General features: G+C 42.2%; 1 protein-coding gene across 1 annotated transcript; it reads left to right on the forward strand.

Annotated features, from left to right (window-relative positions):
- The first annotated feature begins 2,990 nt into the window (after positions 1-2,990).
- LOC108702236 (macrophage receptor MARCO) lies at positions 2,991-13,924 on the forward strand. Its single transcript, XM_018237737.2, has 14 exons — positions 2,991-3,203; positions 3,953-4,054; positions 4,826-5,119; positions 5,551-5,595; positions 6,338-6,427; positions 6,928-7,005; positions 7,541-7,585; positions 9,118-9,216; positions 9,820-9,873; positions 10,118-10,162; positions 10,635-10,733; positions 12,310-12,330; positions 12,826-12,990; positions 13,365-13,924. The coding sequence occupies exons 1-14, from the start codon at positions 3,104-3,106 to the stop codon at positions 13,496-13,498; spliced, it is 1,371 nt and encodes a 456-aa protein (XP_018093226.1). The 5' UTR covers positions 2,991-3,103; the 3' UTR covers positions 13,499-13,924.
- The last annotated feature ends 8,700 nt before the right edge of the window (positions 13,925-22,624 follow it).

The following is a 22,624-nucleotide window of genomic DNA, read 5'->3' on the forward strand; positions in this document are numbered from 1 at the left end:
CCTTCCAGGATTTATATCCTGTCCATAAGTCTGGACACTGATACACTGGGTCAGACCTGAGTCTGGATGTATATTTGGTTCTGCCAAAGCTTCACACTTGTAACAAACAGGTAATTATATCAAACTGGAGGAATTGGATCTAAATCTAAAAATAATATGTTGCCCTAAAGGGAAAAACTAATGCACAACTCAATATCAATTCACTAGTGTCTGTCCCTTACATTTCTCTGCAAGTTTTCACTACTGAAAAATTCTGTAATTCTAAGCATCTTCCAAGTATGCATTCATTTTTCATTCTCACTATGTTTATAGTTATAGTTGTAGTTAAACTGTGACTGTCCCAATTTGTTCTCTGGTAATTTGTTCTGTCCTCCTCACAGTTTATTAATCAGCTAGTTTCTACTACACTTTTTCAGGCGTTTGAACCAGCAGTCCACAGAATGTAAACAGAATATACAGACAATATATTCAATGGCAATTGCATTTGGACAGAGATTTAAGATCAAGGAAATGTAGTACTGAATGTATGGCTCTATTGTGTTAACCAGAATTGAATTTAACCCTTTAACCCTTTAATGTATTTGTGCTAAGACAGATAAATGAATTGCTTATTAAGAAAAATTCTCATGTGAAAGGGGGTCTTGCCTTTGGTATGAAGGGGTAGGGGAGGCACCTGTATGAATTGGGGCAGAGGGGAATAAAGCAAAGCAACATATTAGTTATGTACAGGGGTGCTTCGCCAAAGAGGCGAGTTGAGGCTGTCGCCTCAGGCGGCAGCGCCCCACTAGGTACCAGGGGCAGCAAAAATGCTGCTCCTGGTTCTTTAAGAGTGAATTTCCGGGGGAGGGGGGGCAGCAGCAACTGCTGCTGCCTCAGGCGGCGGAGGGGCCAGGATCACCCCTGGTTATGTATTAATTTAATTTGAAATGTTACATGATTTATTTTATATCATGTACAATGTGCAATTCCATGGACCCACTAGAGGGAGACAGAGACCTAAACCTAAAATCTCTTTTCACACCCCTCCCCTAAAGTAACGTGCTGAGAATTTAGCATAACAAGGCTTTCTTTACTGTTAAGGTGGCCATACACGGGCAGATAAAGCTGCCGATATCGGTCGTTTAGACCAATTTGACAGCAAATCTGCCTTGTATGGAGGCTTCCAACGGGTCTTCCCGATCGATATCTGGACATGATATAAATCGGGAAGGTTTGATTTTTCTCCCGACCGACCCATTGCGCTTGTCGTAATCTGATCGTTCGACCACAGGGCTGAACGTTCAGATTACTCCTGATATAGCCCTGCATATGGGGGAAAAGATCTGCTCATTTGGCAATGTCACCAAACGAGTGGATCTTATAGTGTATAGCCACCTTAAGGATATTAAGTTGATGGAATTCCCTATAAAGATAGGGGGAAATTTGTGTTTATTGGTGGGGAGGAAAGGAGATTTCACCATCTGCATAGGAAGGGGTTCTTTAGTGTAAGGGCAGATTATGGCATTCCTTCCCAAGTGAGGGGAATAATAGATTTATTATCAAGGTTCAGGGGTGAGTTAGACTGAAATGGAGAAGGAAGCAGGGAGGTACCATTTGGGGTGTGTGTGTGTGTGTGGGGGGGGGGGTTAAATGCCCCGGGTGGGTGGATGGGGTCGTTTTCTTAAAAAGGCTTAACATGATGAGTGAGTGTAAGTTACCCTACTAAATTAATGTATTACTAATGGGGGTAATTTCTTACTATTGACCACCTACTAATGTCCCCCAGGGCAGGACTGTAGGAATAAGGGTTGTAGTGCATCTTTGCTAATATGTGGGAGGTGATGGGAGTCCCCCACCTGAGCCAGAATAACCAGTACTGGTAGCATTGGGGAAGGGGGCAGGAATGGGTCTGATTAGAAATTTAATAGAAAGAGAAGGGATGCACCGAAAGCTGAAAGGAAATATTTTTCCTTTACTGTCTCAGTGCAGAATTGTGTCACTGACACTACTGCGCACACTTGTCATTTCAGCTTGAAATTCACTGGGACAAAGACAAACACATGCCACTGTTATATAAAACTGTGTGTATGAGTGTTTCTTTGAGTGTGTATGTGAGTGATTGTATATGTAATGTGAATATCTAAGTGTGAGTGTATACGTGAGTGTGTGGGAGTGTGTGTGAGTGAATGTGTGTGAGTGTGCACGTGTGAGTGAATGTGTATGTGAGTGTTTATGAGGGTGAATATATATGTGAATGGAATTTACAGAGCTGTACTGCACACATGACACTGACAGCAGAAGAGAGAGAGAGTATTGGCTCTTTCTCCCCTGATATCTCTGGAGGGGGACTGTATCCTAAATTTATTGCAGATGGAAAAATGAACTTTCTATTAAAGGAGCCCTGGGACTTACAGATAAACATTGACACACTGACATGCACACCCCCACCCCGGCTTTAAAGTTCAAGTATTTTCCTTATAAAAAGGAAATGAGATGATAACCAATATTCTGGCTTGTCCTTCCACTGGCGCCAGGGGCCCCTTACCCTGAATGTCCAACTGATTGGCAGCAATTTATAAAGCCCCTGCACCGAGCTTAAAGGATAAGTAAACCCTAACATGAATTGGGTTACTGGCACTGCAATAGTATTGTTACCTATGAATCTGTTCCAAGGAGTCCCTGTTAAGTGTAACCTGGAGTGGGAAATGTGCAAGTAACAAAACTGACCTGCTTCTTATATCCATATCATTTGCAGTAGGGGGTACATTATCCCTTATAATACATGAGTGATACTTTACATTCCCTCTATAACTCAGCCTGCAGTCTTTTGCCTTTAAATGGTTGCAGAACCCTTCAGTGACTTCTAATATCCAGTTGTGAACCCAACGTGTTCCAGGGGACATTAACCCTTATAACTCATGAGTGATACTTCAGATAATTCCACGAGAATTTGGATGCAAAGTGACGAGTGATGTGAAACCAGAACAAGCCGATTAGGTCTGTGTGTGACATTCGGGCACTTGGGGAGGAAGTAAGGAGTAGGGTATAAAGGCAGAGGAATCTGTTTGCGTCTTAACCCCAGTCCCACTCTCAGCCTGTGAGGATATTACTGTGAGTTGACCCAATGGACGACTTGGAGACCCAGTTGGAGGAAGAGTGCAGTTTCAAACCCTTTACCTTCAGCCCCATGTTATTCTCTGAGATGGCTCCACATGATATAAATGGTAAAGTGAAATCTCTGTGCCTTGTTACTTACAGCTCCAGGGAGAGGGGGTATAGTAGGAGGGAAGCCAATATAAATGCCCCCAGCTGCTGAGAAGGCTTGAAAGGGGACAAGAAGTGACACAGCCATGAATGCCACCTGCTGTATATACCCAATGTACTTGTGAGCTGCCATATGGTTCTTGTATGGTGACTCCTCATTGGATGTCTTTAGATTAATTTCCTTGACATCCTTATTTGTTTCTGCTTCTGCCCAATGTAACAGACTGGGGGCACTAGCCCTTATAAAGAGGCAGAAGAAACAGAATATAAATAGGCTTTTTATCCCTACTTATTTCACAGAAATTCCCCAAATTACACCAATTCTTCCTCAACCTTCATAGGGTCAAGTCACCCTGCAACAGAATGTGGTATAGGCAGTGGACAAAGGGATATCTGAACTACAACTCCCTGTATCCCCTCCAGCGTCTCCTCTCCTTGGCTTCAATTTAAATCATCTCGCTTCAAAATTGTCTCTCATTCTCTTCTGCTTCTCTCTTCTGCTTCTCCCAGTCTCCCTACTGGGAGCCATTTCCTTGGCAGATGGATTATTATTATGCTAGCCTCTCCTATTTCTTCATTCCAAACTACTGTCTAGTTGATATGGTCACAAAGCCTAACCAGTGATCAGACACCAGTGCTGGGATGGCAGCCATAGGACTAAGCAGCCCCCAGTCTGTGTGGGACTGACAGTGACTCTGTTTGATTTCAGATGCCAAGCCAAAGAGGCATCCAGTTGGAAATGGTTTCCAGATCTTTGTGTTTGGCTACTTGATGTTGCTGACGGCTGTGGTGTCCTATCTGATATACTCTAGTAGGTGTGGGAATTAAGCGGGTTTGCTTGTAGAAGGAGGGCTGTTGTATGGAAGGATAATGAATGGAGCACAGGGGGACAGAGAATACTATTCATATCTGTGAAATGACCCAAAAGTAGCAGATAAACCAAAAATAGCATTCTGTATCAACGAAAAGACAGTTAATAGGGGATATAATCACTATATATATTTATATATACTGTATATTTATAAGGGGCAGTAATAAAACAGAGAAAGCACAAAGAAGAGCGATTAAGGGAATGAGAGGGCTCAGTTATGGGGAAAGGCTGGTAAAGTTGGGATTAGACACACTGGAGAAGAAGCAGTAAGGGGGAAATATTCACTATATAAATACTGTATATATATATATATTCCAGATACAATGATACCTGGAAAGCTGTGGGAATTTTCTCCCATAAGCAGCTATACTAGCAGATACATTAGATAGCTTTAAGGTTGTTAATGTAGAATTTGAATGTTACTGCATATGTATTTACATACAAACAGTCAACTTGTTTTATTGTAAAATCTAATAAAAAGAATCTGAAAGGAAAGAAAGATAGCTTTAAGGAAGGGTGGAATGCCTTTGTAGAAAGTGGGAAAGTACAGGGTTACAATTGATACAAGGTTACATCAGGGATCCCCCCCCCTTTTTGGAAACAGTTTCAGTTCTATATCATATGCCAGGCTGAGATCTCAGGGTCAGAATTTGGCCTTATATAATCACCAGCCATTATTCATTGTGTCTAATCCCTCTTTGATCCCTAAAGGTTCCATTTGGCACCAGGAGCTCTTGGCATTGAAGGAAGAGATGTGCAGCCTGCCGTGCCTGGGAAAGGGTGAGGCAGTGAAGGGGCCACAGAATGAACCATTTGTAAATCAGAGAGAAGAACATCAATTGGACCCTGAACTTGAGCAGATTCCCCAGACCCTGAATGAATCCATTCTATCCATGGAGGATAAGGAGGCCCAAAGGCTCAGCGAGCTGGAGAAGAAGATTGAGATCATCCAAGTGAGGAGCTGGAATCTAAATCAGAGACTGGACAATATAACCCTAATTCCCGGTGCGTTCCTGGGGACTCTAAAGCCTCTGTTTTTATAGTCTGCTCTCCCATTGGCATATACAAGCTGGTTTTTGATTGGTTGCAGAAGAGCAAAGTAGCATAGCACCATAATAAAATCACTGAACATGTTATTTAATTTCCTTGAAAAACCAGTGGGGCAATGTGAAGACAGTAAGGCAAAATACAGATAGCAGGGCAAGATGAGGACAGTATGAGAAGGTGGAGACAGTAGGACAATATATAAACAGAAGGGCAGAAGGGCAGAAAAGACACAACAGTGGTAGAAATCGGATATATCATACAGAGCAAGAACATATTAGGGGGGCAGTAATATATATATGTGCTGATACAATGCAATTGTTATACAGTTTTTTGCCTCAGTATGAATATCAACACATAATAGTGACCAGATACAACTTCTGCCTTTGCAGGGCCTGCTGGGAGCGATGGGTCCCCAGGGGCCCATGGAATTCCAGGTAAGGACTTTTTGCATAAAAACAGTAGCATTCAGTTAGGGGCACACTCAATGCTGACACAGCACAGTACATACATCTCCTAGGGCCCTACGCGTTTCATACCTCTAGGGTACTTAATCAGCAGCTTTTGACCGAATTTTTTTTTTAAATGATTTTTGGCCCTGTAGATTCCTCTGAGTACCAGATAGCCCTGCTTTTTCTATTATACATGCAAAACTGGGAAGGGCACCTGTATCATTATTAACTGCACTGATCAGACATGGGAATGTAACTCCCACAGCACAACCCATATTTCCCTGCACAAGGTGCAGTTTTATTTTACCACTAAGTTCTACAGCTCATTTGAGAAAGTACAGAGGGACTGGGGGTGGGGGGGACATGACACATTGCCAATAGACCTATAGCCAAGTATTGCTGCAGAATAGGGAAGGTCGGAATGGTTCTGCTGAACTGCAAATGTACAGGGGCACACATTACAATTTGGTAATTGTATATTTGGTTAACGGAGGAACCTGTGACTGGGACTTAGCACTGATTGCTGGGTTATACCCCAGTGTTGCCTACAATTATATCACCCACATTAATTACATGGGCACAGCCACACATTGATTGCAGTGGCACAGGCTTCACCAATAAGCACATGAGTTGACAGTAACAGAGGATATGGGTTAATCATTTACCTATCCACAAACAGAGTTATTTACCCTTCCAATTAATTGTTATTACTCTCTTAATGCCCCAGGGACACCTGGCATGAAAGGGGAGCCTGGAAACCAAGGGGAGGCTGGAACCCCCGGCAGTCCTGGAATTAAAGGAGAAAAGGGAAATCTTGGTAAGTTTTGAAACCTGACCGACATACATACTAATCATATGTGCACTACTCAAATGCACATATTTCGGAACACAATTACACATTCAGAACACAATTGCACACTCATAGCACTATTATAACACAAAGTACACAGCAGGGTTTTCATGAAGGATTGTGGAGGCCCATATTACTACATGATCATTCCCTTGATCCATCCATCCCATGAGTTCTGATTAGGCTCCTTACATGAATTTTTGCCTGTCCCCTCAAAGGCCACCCATCTTACATTCACACTCACTAACTGCATACACAGGTAACATATGCACATACACACCAAGGGTCTATACCCATTAACATTTCAAATGTGTGCCAGAAATAGAATTTCATCATGTTCTGGAGGTCTGTACTCACGCGAGCAGAGAAAGTGAAGGATGAAAATCATGACCCTTGAGTTATGGCCTCACCCTGTATGTCTAAATTTCCAAATAATGTTATTTCCTCATTTTCTGTGTCACCTGCAGGTTTTCAAGGGCTTAAAGGAGATGAAGGAAAAGTGGGCCCTGCAGGGCCACCAGGTCCCTCAGGACCTTATGGAAAAGGTAAGGCAAAAAATGGCTTGAAAGATCCCAAGATATATTTGGGACATGGGTGTTGGTTACCCTTGGGTGTCATGGTTTAATAACCGGAAATTAGTCTCTAAAAGTTACCAGGATTGGATTTTTGCCATCTCAGGTAACTTCTGGAGAACTGCCGCCTGACTCAAGGTTCTCAACTTGCCTCATGGCAGAAACACCCCTCTCTGGGAATGAGATGTTGGAGGGCAGATTTTTGTCCATATAATGTACGTGAATGTAGCAGTGTGTGAGGGGGATCCAATAAAAAGTGAGGATCTGTGAGTGTGGATATGTATCATTCCCAAGAGCAGCAGCATCCACATTCCCTCTCTACATTGAAATTGGGCTTAGGGGGTTCAAACAAAAGCAACAAACTGCGGTTAAGACTCGGGGCACAGATAGCACTGTTGAAATACAAATAAACATATATGTGGGAGAAACAAATCTCTTTCTGTTTATATTACAGTTAGGGACCCAGTAAGTTTTGGTAATGCAATAGCTCATGTTCTTTGTCTCATAGGGGCAAAAGGTGAGCCTGGAGAGGCCGGACCCCCTGGAGCAAAAGGTACAGTAATTGATAGTGATTAGTGAGGACTTGGCTTGTTCCTTGAGCCGAGCTGAACCAGCACTGGATGCAGATGAATGTGTCCATCAGCTCTGACATGATCAGGGGAATAGGAATCAAAGTATTTTGATGGGGGATTTGAAGAGCTGCAAACTTCACACAGGGAAGGAGACATCAACACTCAACTTTGTTCCGGCTCAGATTTGCCAGAATCACACTGCAAGGAGCACTATCCTAACACCTTTTTAGCTCCTACCCCCACTTGCCCCCTTGTACTTTTTGATTCTCCTTAGAAGCATAGAGAAAAAATGAGGGTCGGTATCTAAGCACCCCATCATATTCACAGACTGGATCTACCTAGAAAATATGAGCTAAAGGAGCTAAGAGGAAGAGAAGCAACTGAACCAGCAGTTACCCTGGGGCATATACTGCATCTATATAATTTATTTTCTATGACATAGTATATTCCACCAGCACAGAACTGGACTGATGAGTACAGTAAAGAGAACAATCCACTGGTTTATAACTCTAAAGCCTTCTCTTTTAGCAAAGGGGCCACAGATAGAGGTTGGGGGTTTCAGCTGCAGATCCCAGATCAACAGCATTTGGGAAGTTGTATATGTACCAATTGCCTGGTATAACTAGGGTTACCACCTTTTCTGGAAAAAAATACCGGCCGTTCTATATTTTTATAGTTTCTCCCTATTAATAACATTGGCATCAAGCACCATTTCTGCAGGCCAGGCCGGTAAAATACCAGCCAGATGGCAACCCTAGGTTTAACACAAATTCAGGTGTGCCAAATACAGCCTTTGCTGGTTACAGAGACTCTTTCTGACTGGAAGTAACTGCCAATGGGCTGTTACCTTGTTGTTCATCACCTGCCATACTGTGCAAGGGCAGATCTGCTATGGGCACCAGACAACTCCTGAGAACTTCAGGTCAAGGCAGCAGCAAGTTTTGGGTAAAGGTGGCAATTAATTTTGGAGTAGGCCGGCAATTCATTTTGGGGTGATAGGGTAGTGGGGGCAGGGTAACTTTTGGTTTATGATGGCACTTCGTTTTGCCTGTGAGTTTTGGGTAGGTACATTAGTGATGGTAAGCTGGAGGCAGCAGTGATGGCAATCGGAGCACTTCTTTTACCGGCAACTTTTTCTTTGTGACATTGGAAAACGAAGAGCTCCGCCAACGATTTTCATTCTAGCCGGCGGAAAGGCAATGATATTGTCATTCATTTCAAACACTTTCATTTTCTGGTGTTACTGTTCCTTTGACTTTTAGGGGAGGTTGCAGTAGTTTTGGTTGGAGGTGACAGTTAGAGTTAGGTGATTGTAAATATGAGCTGAGACCAATGAACACTGATTATATGTAGTGGGATATGCCAAGCAGTCATTTTGTGATCTTCAAACATGTTTTATTGTTAGTTCCTTAGATCACTACCTGAGGATGTTTATGTATAAATGAGCCTGATTCACTCTGCCTGTATATAAACTGAGCTATATAGACTGTATACATTGGCTTCTCTGTTGCAGGGGATTCTGGTGAAAGGGGACAAGCTGGTATCCCTGGAAGACTTGGTGCACCTGGCACTGCTGGAGAGAAAGGAGAAACTGGTCAAACTGGCAGTGCAGGTAAACTAGCATCTACTATACAAATGGGGTACAATGCTGAATGGGGTGTTTCTAGGTCACATGAATATCTGAGGTGTTCCATAGGCACAAGACTAAATAGGTTGTTATATGAGAACAACCTATTTAGTCTTGTGCCTATGGAACAAGACTAAATAGGTTGTTATATGAGAACAAGGGTGAAGGGGGTGCTAGGTATGATGAGGTATGCTCAGGGCTGAATGGGTTGTTTTTCAGGCACAGTGATAAATCTGGTGTTCTGTGGGCACCCAGTGTATCAATGTTTTTCTGTGGGCACAAGGCAGAAGTATTTTTTTTGTATTCCTTGGGAGAATGTATGTGAATTCTGTGGGCCAGCATGGCAGAACTGAACCTTTTCAAGACCCTTAGACCAGTTAATTCATGCCCCAAGGCCCAAGGAGCACTGCCCTAGTTTAGTCTGCCACCCTTTTCCACTTTGTACAACACACTCCCATTCCCAAAATATTGGGAGTTGTCAGAGTCAGACCCTGACACAGTCCTAGATCACCCCTCTACCTACACAGGGTGCCCAACTTCTATTATGTCAATAAATCACATCACATTTTTTTCTTATTACCCCCACAGGAGTGCCTGGAATCCCAGGGAGAAATGGAGACAAAGGAGATAAAGGAAATCAAGGTAAATTCACATTAATGGGGGCACACAACACAAATTACTTACATTCATCCTTTTCCAGTCTCCCTCAATTTGCAGTCTGTCTCCAACTGTCTCCCCGACCCCTACACTTTGCTGTCTAGTACCCTCTATTCTTATTGCTCCCTTGCAGTCTCCTAGTCAGTCTGTCTCTTACTCTGCTGCTTTTCCAGTCACACTGCCAGACCCTGGTCCCCATATATTTATCTGACTGTCACCCTTTTTTTAGGTTCTAAAGGAGATCCAGGGCAGAAAGGAGACAAAGGAGCATCAGGTGAGACAGTGGATATAAATTTCAGCCAACAGTGATGGGAGGAGTCAAATAATTATTTCCAACATTCTAAAAAAGAATTCTGCAAAAGGCTCCACTATCCAGAATACAGGAATGCTCTTCTCTTGCTAGTGGCAGAACGTATTTACCAATGTGCATTGGATTTTATATTATCTTTTTTTCTGCCAACCTCCTGCCCCTGTAAGCTGCCATCAGAGTGTTCTGTTGTTCTAGTCGCACCCACTGCTTGAGTCACAGACTACCTGTCCCGCCCAACTTTAGTGTTAGGACACACAGTAAGGCAGATGACAATTACAGTAGGACACAATAATCTCCTGGGGCAAATGCTGCCTGAAAACTTGAGAATAGTAAAGCCAGCAAGTTGGGTACCCCAACCCTACAGTATAGGAGACAATGGGCATAAGAGCCTTGTTCCCTGTGAGGATCTAATGTCATTGTCATTCCTATTTCTCAGGGTTAACTGGGCTTCCCGGTGCCAAAGGAGAACCCGGAATGTCTGGCCTCCCGGGCCCAAAAGGGGCTCCTGGAGAGAAAGGAAATCCTGGAATCCAAGGTAAGTGAAGAACAAAATTGTTTGTGTCTCCAGACAGAGAGTGCAGGAAGGAGAGGATGGAGCTCATTCAATGTCTTAACCTGCTTCCTTTCAGCAGCTGTGGGTGATCAACAATACATGCATGGGGCAGGATAATCATCCCCCTCTCAGTACAATCAATCAACCTGTTAAACAGTGCAATGAAATATTATTATTACTACTATGCCTTTTGTCTGGTGTGTCTGTGCCAGGCAATACCCACTTTGCCCAAAATCTGGTCCTACACTTAAAAACTGTTTCCATTTATCACATCAATCCCTTATGTACAGCACAGCATTGCAGCTCTATGGGAAACACTGGCCATTGACTGACAGTGGTGAAACATAATAGTGCAACTAATTATCTGTACTGTATTTCAATAATGGGGGACTACAACATAGAGTGTCTCCCACAAATGTCAGAAACCACTGTATGAAGCCCCTAGGGCACACCAAGTCTGGAAGAGAAACTTTATACAAGTATAGCCTGGATAGGAATAACTGTTCTATGAGTTTAGATGGATTATTAGGAAATGTATGGCCGAAGCAGTGCTGTGGCCCCTGATATGTATGGATTAATTACATTTTACCAGATGTGAAAAGAATGTGAAAGAATTTGCCATGAACTGAGCCCCTGTTTGTGTTGAGTTAGTATATTTGTTCCAATTGGTGGTTTGTGTGGGGGAGGGGCAATTAGTGATTGGCTTATACATTATAATGTGCAGTAGTGTGTGCAAAGACATGATTTTGGAGGCCAAACATAAAATACTTATTTAGCAAAACAATACAGCAATGCAGCACTCACATAGTGCCAAAGTGGAGTGGTCACAGCAACATTCTTTTGCATAGCTGATCTAACTGACTTCCCTTGGAGATAATCCTGGCAGGTTCCCGCTTCACCTTTGTGACAACTTTAGTGGACCCAGATCCCACCCTTCCTGGGAAAATGTCAGGAAATAGTACTAACTTGATGCCCCTTTGCTTAACGTGGCCCCTTAACTTTCACCAAAGTGCTACCTGGTAGAGATAACTCCGATCTTTAGTCCTATGCTGAAAATTAGTGCAGCGCTTTCTGGCTAATACTGCCTGCCTCACACCCCTAGAGTAGTACTGTAACTGGTACTTTACATATCACTGTCTAACTACCTCACTGGGAACCAGTAGGGAACATAACCGTATAGGTTACTGGAGGAGCCAGATTACTTTTCCCTGGGAATCACCTTGTAAAGCACTGTGCTATACAATAAATACACCATTACTGAACCATTGAGGGGGGAGGGGAGGCTCTCAGCTTCTGTATCAGTACATCTTTGATCTGATTTATCTAACTGTATGTGATCAGTCCCAATCACTCAAGAACCCTTCTCAATATTGGCACCAGATTCATACTTTTACTCTATTTTGGGGCCTGTGAATTCTGGCAAATGCCAGGGGGCTGCTCTAAGATTCCATAGACAGTCACAACTCTGTGTACATGAAATACCAGGGCCTATTTTGAATCTTGGACAGGGTATGACACATATAGAAGGCTTTACTGATTTTTTTCTTTTTTCATCCAGGTCCCCCAAGGACACAATCAGGTATGTACAGCGCCATGTGCAACATAAGGACATTATTCGCTATACACCAGTATGCCATTCATTTAGCACAGTGCAATACAGTCCCGTGCTTAATGTCTGCCCCATGCAAATGGACAGTGTCGGACTGGAACACCAGGGGCCCACCCAAAAACCTTAGACCAGGGGCCCACTCTAAGTACTATTATTATTATTCCTTTCCTCACTCAACCTCTATTCTCCTAGTCTCTTTTCTTTACATACTATAATCCATTATTACATCATCTATTAAGCCTCTTTGTCCTTATAGAATTAGGGAATGACCACGAAATAGGCCAAATGTTTAACAGCATGAGGACCCACTGACACCTGGGCTCACCGGGACTTTTCCTGGTATCCTGGTGAGCCAGTCCGACACTGCAAATGGAAGATACAGCAAATATTGCTTATGTATTTTGCGCTCTGTACTGTTTCCCATGTTGATAAATGGACCCTAATGTACTATTGTCACCTGTTTAGCAATAGTGCGAATCGTGGGTGGGACCCATCGAGGCCGAGTGGAAATATTTCACAGTGGTAACTGGGGTACAATCTGTGACGATGGCTGGGATGTGAATGATGGGGTGGTCATCTGCCGAATGTTGGGCTACTCCAGGGCTGTACAGACATTCACTGCTGGAGGAGGTGAGTTAGCATTAATCTGTTCCCATGGGGCCCTTGGAAGCCAAAATGTACTCAAACCCATAAACTGTCATCAGGTTTAGTCAAGGTGCAACAATTTATTTGATGTTATCATGGAAGTAAATCCCCTCTCACCTTTCCTCTTAGATATTTACTTACAGTAGATTAAAGTGCAACTTGACTTTAGAACCAACTTTTTTAGGGCGGGGGGTTCAAATGGCAAATAGGGCTTAGATCATATCCCTTGGGTGCAGGGGGTATAATAACACTCTGGCTTTGTACAACACTGAGCCCCAATGCTTGTATCTGTGGGGGGAGAACAGAGTGAGAGTTAACTTATATTTTGCCCCATTCATCATTCCATGATCTTGTTGCAGGTCTCGGGAAGATCTGGTTGGATGATTTATCTTGTGCTGGGACAGAATCCAGTATCCTGCAGTGTCAGAAACCCAACTGGGAGGTGCACAACTGTAACCATGATGAAGATGCAGGTGTTGAGTGTGGCTCCTAGCACTGAGCCCTAGAAATGTTCTGTATATCCAGTCAGGCCTCACATCTGCCCATAAAGACTCCAGCAGTCCAGGGTGACAATGCCTCTATATTCCAGCACATGATGAAGTATAAAGAGTCCACCACACTTTTCCCTTACCTTCTATATGATCAGTCCACTCAATGTCCTGTACTTCCCATAATGCACGCCTACTCGCAGGGTTCATTAACATTTGGTGTGCTTCCAACAGGACTGTTATCATTCTGTTGTTCTGTATGTTTCCACTTTGCAATGCCTTCTGGTTATTAAGGTCAATGAGAGGCAAAAGACCAATTGCAAACTGTCCCAGAAAGTCATATCAAATGTTTATTTTTAGGTGAGGTTACCCTGTAAGTGGGTGTAGGGATTGGAGGAGCTCTGCTACATAATAAAGACTCAGTTTAGGTACAGAATGTGTCTCTCTCTCTCTCTCTCTCTCCCTCTGTGTATTCTCTCTGGCAAACAAACACCAGGACATCGCCCGCACAGAAATTGATTCTGGGCTTGTGTATACTGACCGGTGATTAATCAGACAAACGGAATTTCTCATTTCTCTGCCACTGGGGGAGGGTCTGGGACTTCAGGGAAAACCTTTTCCCAATACTAATGGCATTTGTTATACTGCAGTGGGGGGGTAGCGACCAAATACTGATATTAAGTGTACAAATATCCTCTGCAGTCACAATAGAACTCCTAGAAATGCCCCCATTCCCTCATTTTAATCAAAAAATGTCCCAAATAGAGTTATACTTTCCCTTTCGGGCAGAGACACACGTGGAGTTTCAGGAAGATTTAGTCGCCCGGCGACAAATCGCCTTTTCTTTGGGGGACAAATCTCCCCGAACTGCCTTCCTGCCGGCTAGAATCTAAATCGCCGGCAGGATGGCACTTGGAGCGCTTTGTTTTCCGAAGTCGCCTGAAGTGGAGAAAACTTCGGGCAACTCCGGAAAACAAATCGATTCGAGTGCCATCCCTCCGGCGATTTAGAATCTAGACGGCGGGAAGGGATTTGTTAGGGAAAATTAGTCACCCGAAGAAGAGGCAATTTGTCGCCGGGCGACTAATCTCCCGAATCTCCATGTGTGTCTCTGCCCTTAAGCTTAAGTATATTGGTTACATTATCTTCTTGGGTGTCCTAAAGCTCCAGGGAAAAAGAAGAGAATCATAGTATCCCTGGACAAATGGGACCATCAAAGTGCGGAAGTTGTACCCTGTCCCTTAGGTATTATTGGTGGCTCCACAACAGGAGGTAATTGAATAAGGCCACAAGTTGGCCCATCTTGTGACTACTGTTATTTGAGTGATTAAGTGGGGTACTTTTTTTCTCTTTCTATCTATATAAATCCAACAGGAGGCGGCATAATGGAACTATATGGTTAAACAGCTTAGGCTTCATATTCATGTGGAACTGCATTTACTCTGTCCTCTCTGCCACATAATGCAGGGCCCATGTGACCTGATACCTTTACATTATATCAGGGCCATATCACTTAATATGGTTTTTCAGAGCAACAGAAATGCAGGGGAGTCCATACATTCTTTAACAGTTGGTTAAAAAATGACTTGTTTGTAGCTTTACTCGTCATAAAATGCTGTAAATGTGTTGATTTTGCAGTACCTGAAATGATAGATCATATGAGGTCCCCACATGACTCACACTTAGATAAATCAAAACACATTCGGCATCAAACTGTTCAATGGACCCGGCATTCATATTTAGTTTTATCTTGATACCTAATGATACGAGGGAGTTTTGAGGTCATTTTTGGAAATGCTACCAATTTAGGAAAGCTTTGCAGCTTGGTACATGCATTCCCAATTTGGATTCGGGGGAATGCGTACTTTCAAAAAATATGCTTTTTTGTACTTTTGCTCCTAATGAAATGCTGTATATGTGTTGATTTTGCTGTATCTGGAATAAAAGACGTAATAGCTCCTATGGGTTGTCTTTATTTTGAGGCCCCTATATGCCACATACTTTGGTAAATCTATGCGCATCAAACTGTTCCCCTGGTGTTTATATTCAGGGTGTTTTATCTGGTTACCTATTGATGTGTACGAGATATTATGCTGGACACTTTGAGGTCATTTTTCAAAAATGTCACACATTTTAAAAAAAAAATATAACTTTAGGAAAGAATTGCAACTTGGTAGTTTGGAGTACAAAGATATATTTACCCATTTTGGATTCATCAGAATCTGTTCTATGTGGGTAGTTTTCTAGGGTAAACCAACTGTTAGTGGAATGTTTGGCCTTGAAATCAGATGTATGCCGTTTTGTTGAGAGGTGCTATGGAAATTGGGTAGTGTACAAGTGAGAAATCTCCATAAAACTATATATATTTGGCATTGGAGTATTCAGGAGACATAGAACTTTCCATATCTACTGTGTTCTCGTGCAGTAAATAAATGATGTTTCTCATATATGCGTTTGTATTATGGGAAACTATTTTTTTTTATAAGCTTAGAAGCCTATATCTTTTTACAGAATTGGAATTACAAAATTCTAGCATATTTTGAAGGCTTAGGTTGTCCTATAAAACATGTATATATTGTTTTCCTGGGTAAACTAAAAGACCACCCCCAGGAAATACACTTAAAGTGAAAGAGCGCAAAATGTTCAAAAATAGTCTGGCAATAAAAGTATTAAATCAGCCAACTTGGCTGCCATTGAAAGGGTTAATCATTGCTAGGCCAAAGCCAGTGTGATATTAGCCTCCCTATGCAGATTCACACTCACTCACTGACACATACGGTATAAAGGTGGGAGATTGCCCATGTGAGTACACAGTCGCTAAGGAGATATTAATCCATTCAGGCCTAACTGGTTCTTATTCAGACTTTAATATTTTAGTTTCCACGGGACTAATCTCCCCAAATACTTAAAAAAATAGGCTACATAATCTATGTTAATATATAATATATGTAAAGCACAGCATGATAGAGACCTCTAGTGACCAAACTGAGGTAACACATTACAAATCAGGAAAAATTACCTCTATATTCATGCTGTTTAAAAAGTACTTTATTTTATCATATTAAAATACATATCAATTCCCCTCATGGAGCCCAAAGCATTTCATGCCTACCCAGCATTTAGAAAAGTTATTTTCATTCTTTTTTGAATGAATAGAGAGGTAATTTTTCCTGATTTGTAATCTCCCCAAATGCCTTCCCACCAGCAAGAATACGAATCACCGGCGGGGTGGCATACGAATCGCTTCAGATTTCCAAAGTTGCCTGAAGTTGTCTCACAAGGAAACTTCGGGCCACTTCAGAAATCAGAAGCAATTTGTGTGCCATCCCGCCAGCGATTCGTATTCTTGCCGGTGGAAAGGCATTTGGGGCGATTAGTTGCCCGAAGTAGAGAAGATTTGTCGCTGGGCGACTAATCTACCCAACTGCCACTACCCTCATATTCAGTCTGCCCTGCTCAATCTGCAGATTCTGGCAAATTTCCTGAAGGGGCTGCTGTAATATGCCATAGACCAGGGCTGTCCAACTATGACCCCCACTTGTGTGGCCGCCCACATGAATGTCTGCCAGCTGTGACTTGTGTAAGATTTAAAAGGTATCAGTACTGAGAGTGTTTACACCTCAAATTCAGACAGTAAACTCTTGCATTGTTCACACCTGTAACACCTCTATTGTTCACTCCCCTAAAGCCCTGCACTGCTGACACCTTGGACCCAGACTGAGAGTGCTCACATTATTCACCTGTTTACACTTTAGACAAACTGCTGAAGGGGCAGAAGCATTGTGTCACAGTATGTACAGTATGTATATTTCCCTGTCTTTTTGTCCCTGTTTTCTGCATTCCCTATGCTCCCTGTGTGTGCAATACTCTGCTAGTCCTATGCTCTGTGTGTGTACCATACTCTGCCTTCCCTATGCTCCCTGTGTGTGCCATGCTTTGCCTTCCCTATAATCTGTGTGTGTGTGCCATACTCTGCCTTCCCTATGCTTTGTGTGTGTGTATCATATTCTGCCTTCCCTATGCTCCCTGTGTGTGCCATATTCTGCCCTCCCCATGCTCTGTGTATGTGTGCCATACTCTGCCTGCCCTATGCTCTTTGGGTGTTCTATACTCTGCCTACCCTACTCTGTACCCTGTGGGATGTGATCCTGGTAGGATTTGTTAGCATTTTAAATTGTTGTTAGGGGCCCCTTAGATTTTTAATCATGTGCTCTGTACCACAGACGTTGGACTGCACTACCATATTATACAGTCACCGGGCTGTTTGGGTCTCTGTGTACCTGATATGCCAGGGCCTATTTTGAATCTCATTCTGGACCTGATGGTACAGAAATCCCTAGTACCAGGGAAAGTGAGGAACTGCCCTCTCTAATCCCCATCCCAATTCCTTGTCTGCCTTGCACCCACCAGTTGCCCATCCTGCCAGGACCTTGAGTAACCCCCCAGGAGTCAGAAACTGATTCCCCCTCTCATTACTTTCCTACCCTATAATCTATTGTTTCTGCAGTGCAATCCTGAGTTTCTTCTTTCAACTACCTTCCAGGATTCATAAAATGGAAAGAGGGACGAAAATATGTGCCTCACTGAACCCGGCAAATGTTTTTTGGCCATGCTCATTTTATGGTCACAACTCCTGATTATCATGTCCATTTTACAAAATGTGGCAGGTTTTGAAAATTTGAACACATTTCTGGGAGTTTTTGGGCCATGTTTTATATGTTATAACAGTTTTGCTAATGAAGGTGAAATTGACATTTGTGAGTCACAGTACTCCCAAGAGACCTGCTTATCTTAAATAGTTACAATTGTATCTAAGTGCTGGTGCTTAATGTTCTAGGCTCTCTGTCAAAAAGCCTCTTATTTAAGTAAAAAAGAAGAAAAATTGATCAATGCACATTCCCTGGTCCCCTGTCATATCAGTAATCTATGCAGATGCATGTATTTACAAAGACAGGGGGTTTTTTAGTTACAAAATTATGATCATAAGATTGATAAGCCACCATACCACGTCAAGGTAAAACCCATATGGCGGTCCCTAACTATTTACCTCTGGTCATAATTTCAAATGCTAAAGCCTCCCGGCATAAGAGCATTACCTGAAAAATAAGGTCTCCCGACCTGGGCATTGGTTTTCATCATAGGGCTTAGTCCTCCCCCGCCATTAGCTTTCAAAGGGGAGAGACAACCTAGACCCCAGCATTGGTTCCATGAGATTAATCCTCCCCCGCTTGCGGCTTTTAAGAGAGAGAAACTGCCCAGACCAACACCCATTTCCAAGGCATTGTTACACCATTTTTATTTAGCCATGGAGTGCTCTCACAATTTTTCCTTTTTGTATTTTGTATTGTAGCAGATTTATTCTGTTTGGAAGTTCAGCAGCTATGTTGCAGGCCAGGCTTCCATGTGGTTGTAGCACCCCCATACCTGTCTCTTTAAATGGTGTAACAATGCCTTTGGAAATGGGTGTTGGTCTGGGCAGTTTCTCTCTCTTAAAAGCCGCAAGCGGGGGAGGATTAACCTCATGGAACCAATGCTGGGGTCTAGGTTGTCTCTCCCCTTTGAAAGCTAATGGCGGGGGAGGACTAAGCCCTATGATGAAAACCAATGCCCAGGTCGGGAGACCTTTATTTCAGGTAATGCTCTTATGCCGGGAGGCTTTAGCATTTGAAATTATGACCAGAGGTAAATAGTTAGGGACCGCCATATGGGTTTTACCTTGACGTGGTATGGTGGCTTATCAATCTTATGATCATAATTTTGTAACTAAAAAACCCCCTGTCTTTGTAAATACATGCATCTGCATAGATTACTGATATGACAGGGGACCAGGGAATGTGCATTGATCAATTTTTCTTCTTTTTTTCTATGCCTGTAGTTAATTTGGCCAGATCAGTAGCACTTCCAATGTATTTTAGTACATTCTTATTTAGCCATGGAGTGCTCTCACAATTTTTCCTTTTTGTATCTTATTTAAGTAAGTTTCAAAAACTTTGTATCCTTTTCTGGTGACAGTGCAGGTGATCAAAGAGAAACTCGGGACATTTCAGGAAAGCCCATAGATGCAAACATAAAGTCGCACAGTCGGCTAACGATAATATCTCTGCATATATTGTCTGACGATGTAAATGAGTGGCTGTCACTACTATTTGTCGGACATAACTTTCGTACGATTGCTGTCATGGCCAGAATATCATCTGATTTGTTCTTTTACTACTTTATTTAATCTGAATGGTTAGGTGCAGGTCAGAAGATTGATGTCTTTGGTCAGTCTAAGAATCAGGGACTGCGGGCTGAGCTGTCAATATTAGGAGTGTCCCGCAGGAAATGTGACATTTGAGAGGTATGTTACAGCAGCTGATCTTTCTCTCCTTTCCTTAAAATTCCCCCTCCCTGTTGGCCTATTGCTCAATTTCCTGAGGTTCTGCAGCAATAAATTTGCCACATGCCTTCCATTCACATGAGATGCGGTTGCAACACTCCAATAAAATGTAGTCTCATGCATGGACACTCCATTCTCTGTAGCTTTCCCTTTCCCTTTTCTCATTGAACTGCCATTCATTTCCTTATTTCCCTGCCACTGATTACTGCTCATTCTCCCCACTCTGTCAGCCCCCCTTTTCACCTTTCCATTTCATTACACAATTAGCAGATACTTTAATGAATGTAATGATGCTGTCAAAGGTGCAGACTTGTGGCATCAAGGGTGGGACGGGCCAACTGAATATCTATTAAAAAATTATTGGCATGTACATTGTTTTTAAATTTGTAATACTGGTCCCAGCCTTGGTCTATATGTTTTTTTAAAGTAATTCATAGGAACAGTATAACAGAATCAAATTGCCCCATTCCTCCAGTTACTCCCCCATCAGCAAGTGGACCCATACCCATAATCAACTTCTCCAACCTTGTGACTAATGGCAGAGAGATATAGGACTCCCAGCAACAGAGAGGGCAGAGTGCTTAAAACAGGACTATCCTGTCTAAAAGACTAAAACATAATGCCTGGGGGCCCTAAATCCTAAAAAATGGGTGAGGTTTAGTCCCCAAAGGTGCATGCTTGAGACACATCATGGACATAGCCATGTGTTTCCTTACTAATCCTTAAAGGAGTAGTTTACCTTTAAGTTAACTTTTAGTATGTTGTAGAATGGATAATTCTAAGCAACTTTTCAATTGGCCTTTTTTATTTTGTATATTTTTGCTTTATTTGCCTTCTACCATTGTCTCTTTTCAGCTTTCAAATGGGGATCAGTGACCCCATCATCTAAAAAACAAATTCTTAAGGCTTAGCCTCCCTTAATGAAAAGCCACCTATAAGTTTTGACCTGGGCAGCCCTTACAAAACCAGGCTGGCCATGTCACAACAGGGTACTAAACCAGCTGGCCTCCTTATTCGAGCCTGTAGCTGCTCTACTAACCACCCTGATTCTGCCTCTCACTCCTAGAGCAAGCTTTTACAGATCTTTCCTCATCTACTGGAACTTACCTTTGTCCCAGACCCTTTAGCAAACATAACGTGTTGGGTGGAACAGACCAGGTTGACGCAGTTCTCTGCTGCAAATTATCCTTTATTCAACACTCAATGTTTCGAGCCAAATTGCCCTTTATCAAGTGTACTAGACACCATTAACACACATTCTTTATAGGAAAGCAGTGGGAGGAGGAAAGGTAACACACCCTTTAGTGAAGGAATTAACCTTTAACCTTCGAAGTACCAATATGTGCAAACAACCATAAAGCATGTGCAAATGCAATAAAAGAAAGCATATATTAAATTAACCTGATATAGGAAGCATTTCACGCTCCACTGATCATTCAACCAAATTGGTTTCATGCTATCCAATTTCTTTAACCGCACAATCCTTAATTGATCTCCCTTTCTTATAACAGAACATAGGAACTTGCTTACAAATGCTAGATAGCGCTTTATCAGTATGTAGAATTGGCCAATATTTTTTAATAATGGATTCAATTTTCTTTTTTGTTGGCCATATTGGCTTACAAAGGGAATCCTCACCTGTCGTGTCTTCTTTTTCTTTTTTTTTAACAAGGTTTCTCTAGGTACTCCCCGAACCTCCTCTATCAGTTTATCTATCCCTTTTGGGACATATCCCTTTTCCAAAAACCTATGTTTCAAGGTTTGGGCAGCTTGCTCAAAGCCTTCATCCCTAGAAGCTATCTTTCTTGCTCTCAATAGCTGACCCTTAGGGATCCCTCTAATTCTAATACATTTCGGATTATGGAAACTATTCGTATGTAGCAAATTGTTTCAATCCGTAGGTTTACAGTAAAGGTTTGTAATGATTCCACCATTCTCAATGATTATTTCTATGTCTAAGAAGTGCAATTCACTTTTGGCTATTTCAGTGTTGAATCTTATTGTGGGGTGGCTCTTATTTGCTTTTTCAACCATTTCATGGAATATCCTGATGTCTCCCCGCCATATTAACAAGATGTCATTGACAAACCATTGGTATAATAAAATGTATTGGCTATACTCATCTACAAGGAACACCCTCTTTTCAAGCATGTTTACAAACGAATTTGCAAAAGATGTCACGACCACTGCCCCCATAGATCTCAATTGATCAACAAATGTAACATTTTTGGTCAATACCACTGTTAGACAATCTATTAGATTGGGGTAATATCTGTTTCTAGTAATGCATTTTCTCTGCAATCTATTCCATCTTTTTGCGGGAATTGCTGTGAACAGGCTTTCAATATCTATACTACAAAGAAAACATTCTTCACTTAAACCTGTGACGTTTTGCAATTTGCATTGTAAGTCTGTTGAATCTTTTAAGCAAGTTGGTATTTGCTTTACTAGAGGTTACAAGTACGAGTCAACAAATTTGGACAATGGTTCCAGTATAGAGCCAATTCCTGACAATATTTGACATCTGGGAGGATCGTGTAACCGTTTATGTATTTCGGTACAGTGTACAGGACTGGTATGTGTGGAAACTCAGCGGTTTTCTTATTAATTATACCTTCATTCCATGCTTCTTGAATGATAAAGTCAGCCTCCTTTAAATTTGGGGCTTTGGATAAAGGTACTGGGTTTCCTGAAGGGTTCCCTTCTTTCCTTTGAGCATTGTGCTTTATCAGTAAATTGCATTTTAAACTCA

Source organism: Xenopus laevis, chromosome 9_10S, assembly GCF_017654675.1.
Source record: "Xenopus laevis strain J_2021 chromosome 9_10S, Xenopus_laevis_v10.1, whole genome shotgun sequence".
Taxonomy (NCBI): Eukaryota; Metazoa; Chordata; class Amphibia; order Anura; family Pipidae; genus Xenopus; species Xenopus laevis.

Bases quoted from the DNA above. Each gene is read 5' to 3' on its own strand.
- LOC108702236 (XM_018237737.2), top strand. From the start codon at position 3,104: ATGGACGACTTGGAGACCCAGTTGGAGGAAGAGTGCAGTTTCAAACCC. The intron at 5,120-5,550 runs GTGCGTTCCTGG...CTGCCTTTGCAG, and splicing joins CAATATAACCCTAATTCCCG to GGCCTGCTGGGAGCGATGGG. The intron at 10,734-12,309 runs GTAAGTGAAGAA...TTTTTCATCCAG, and splicing joins AGGAAATCCTGGAATCCAAG to GTCCCCCAAGGACACAATCA.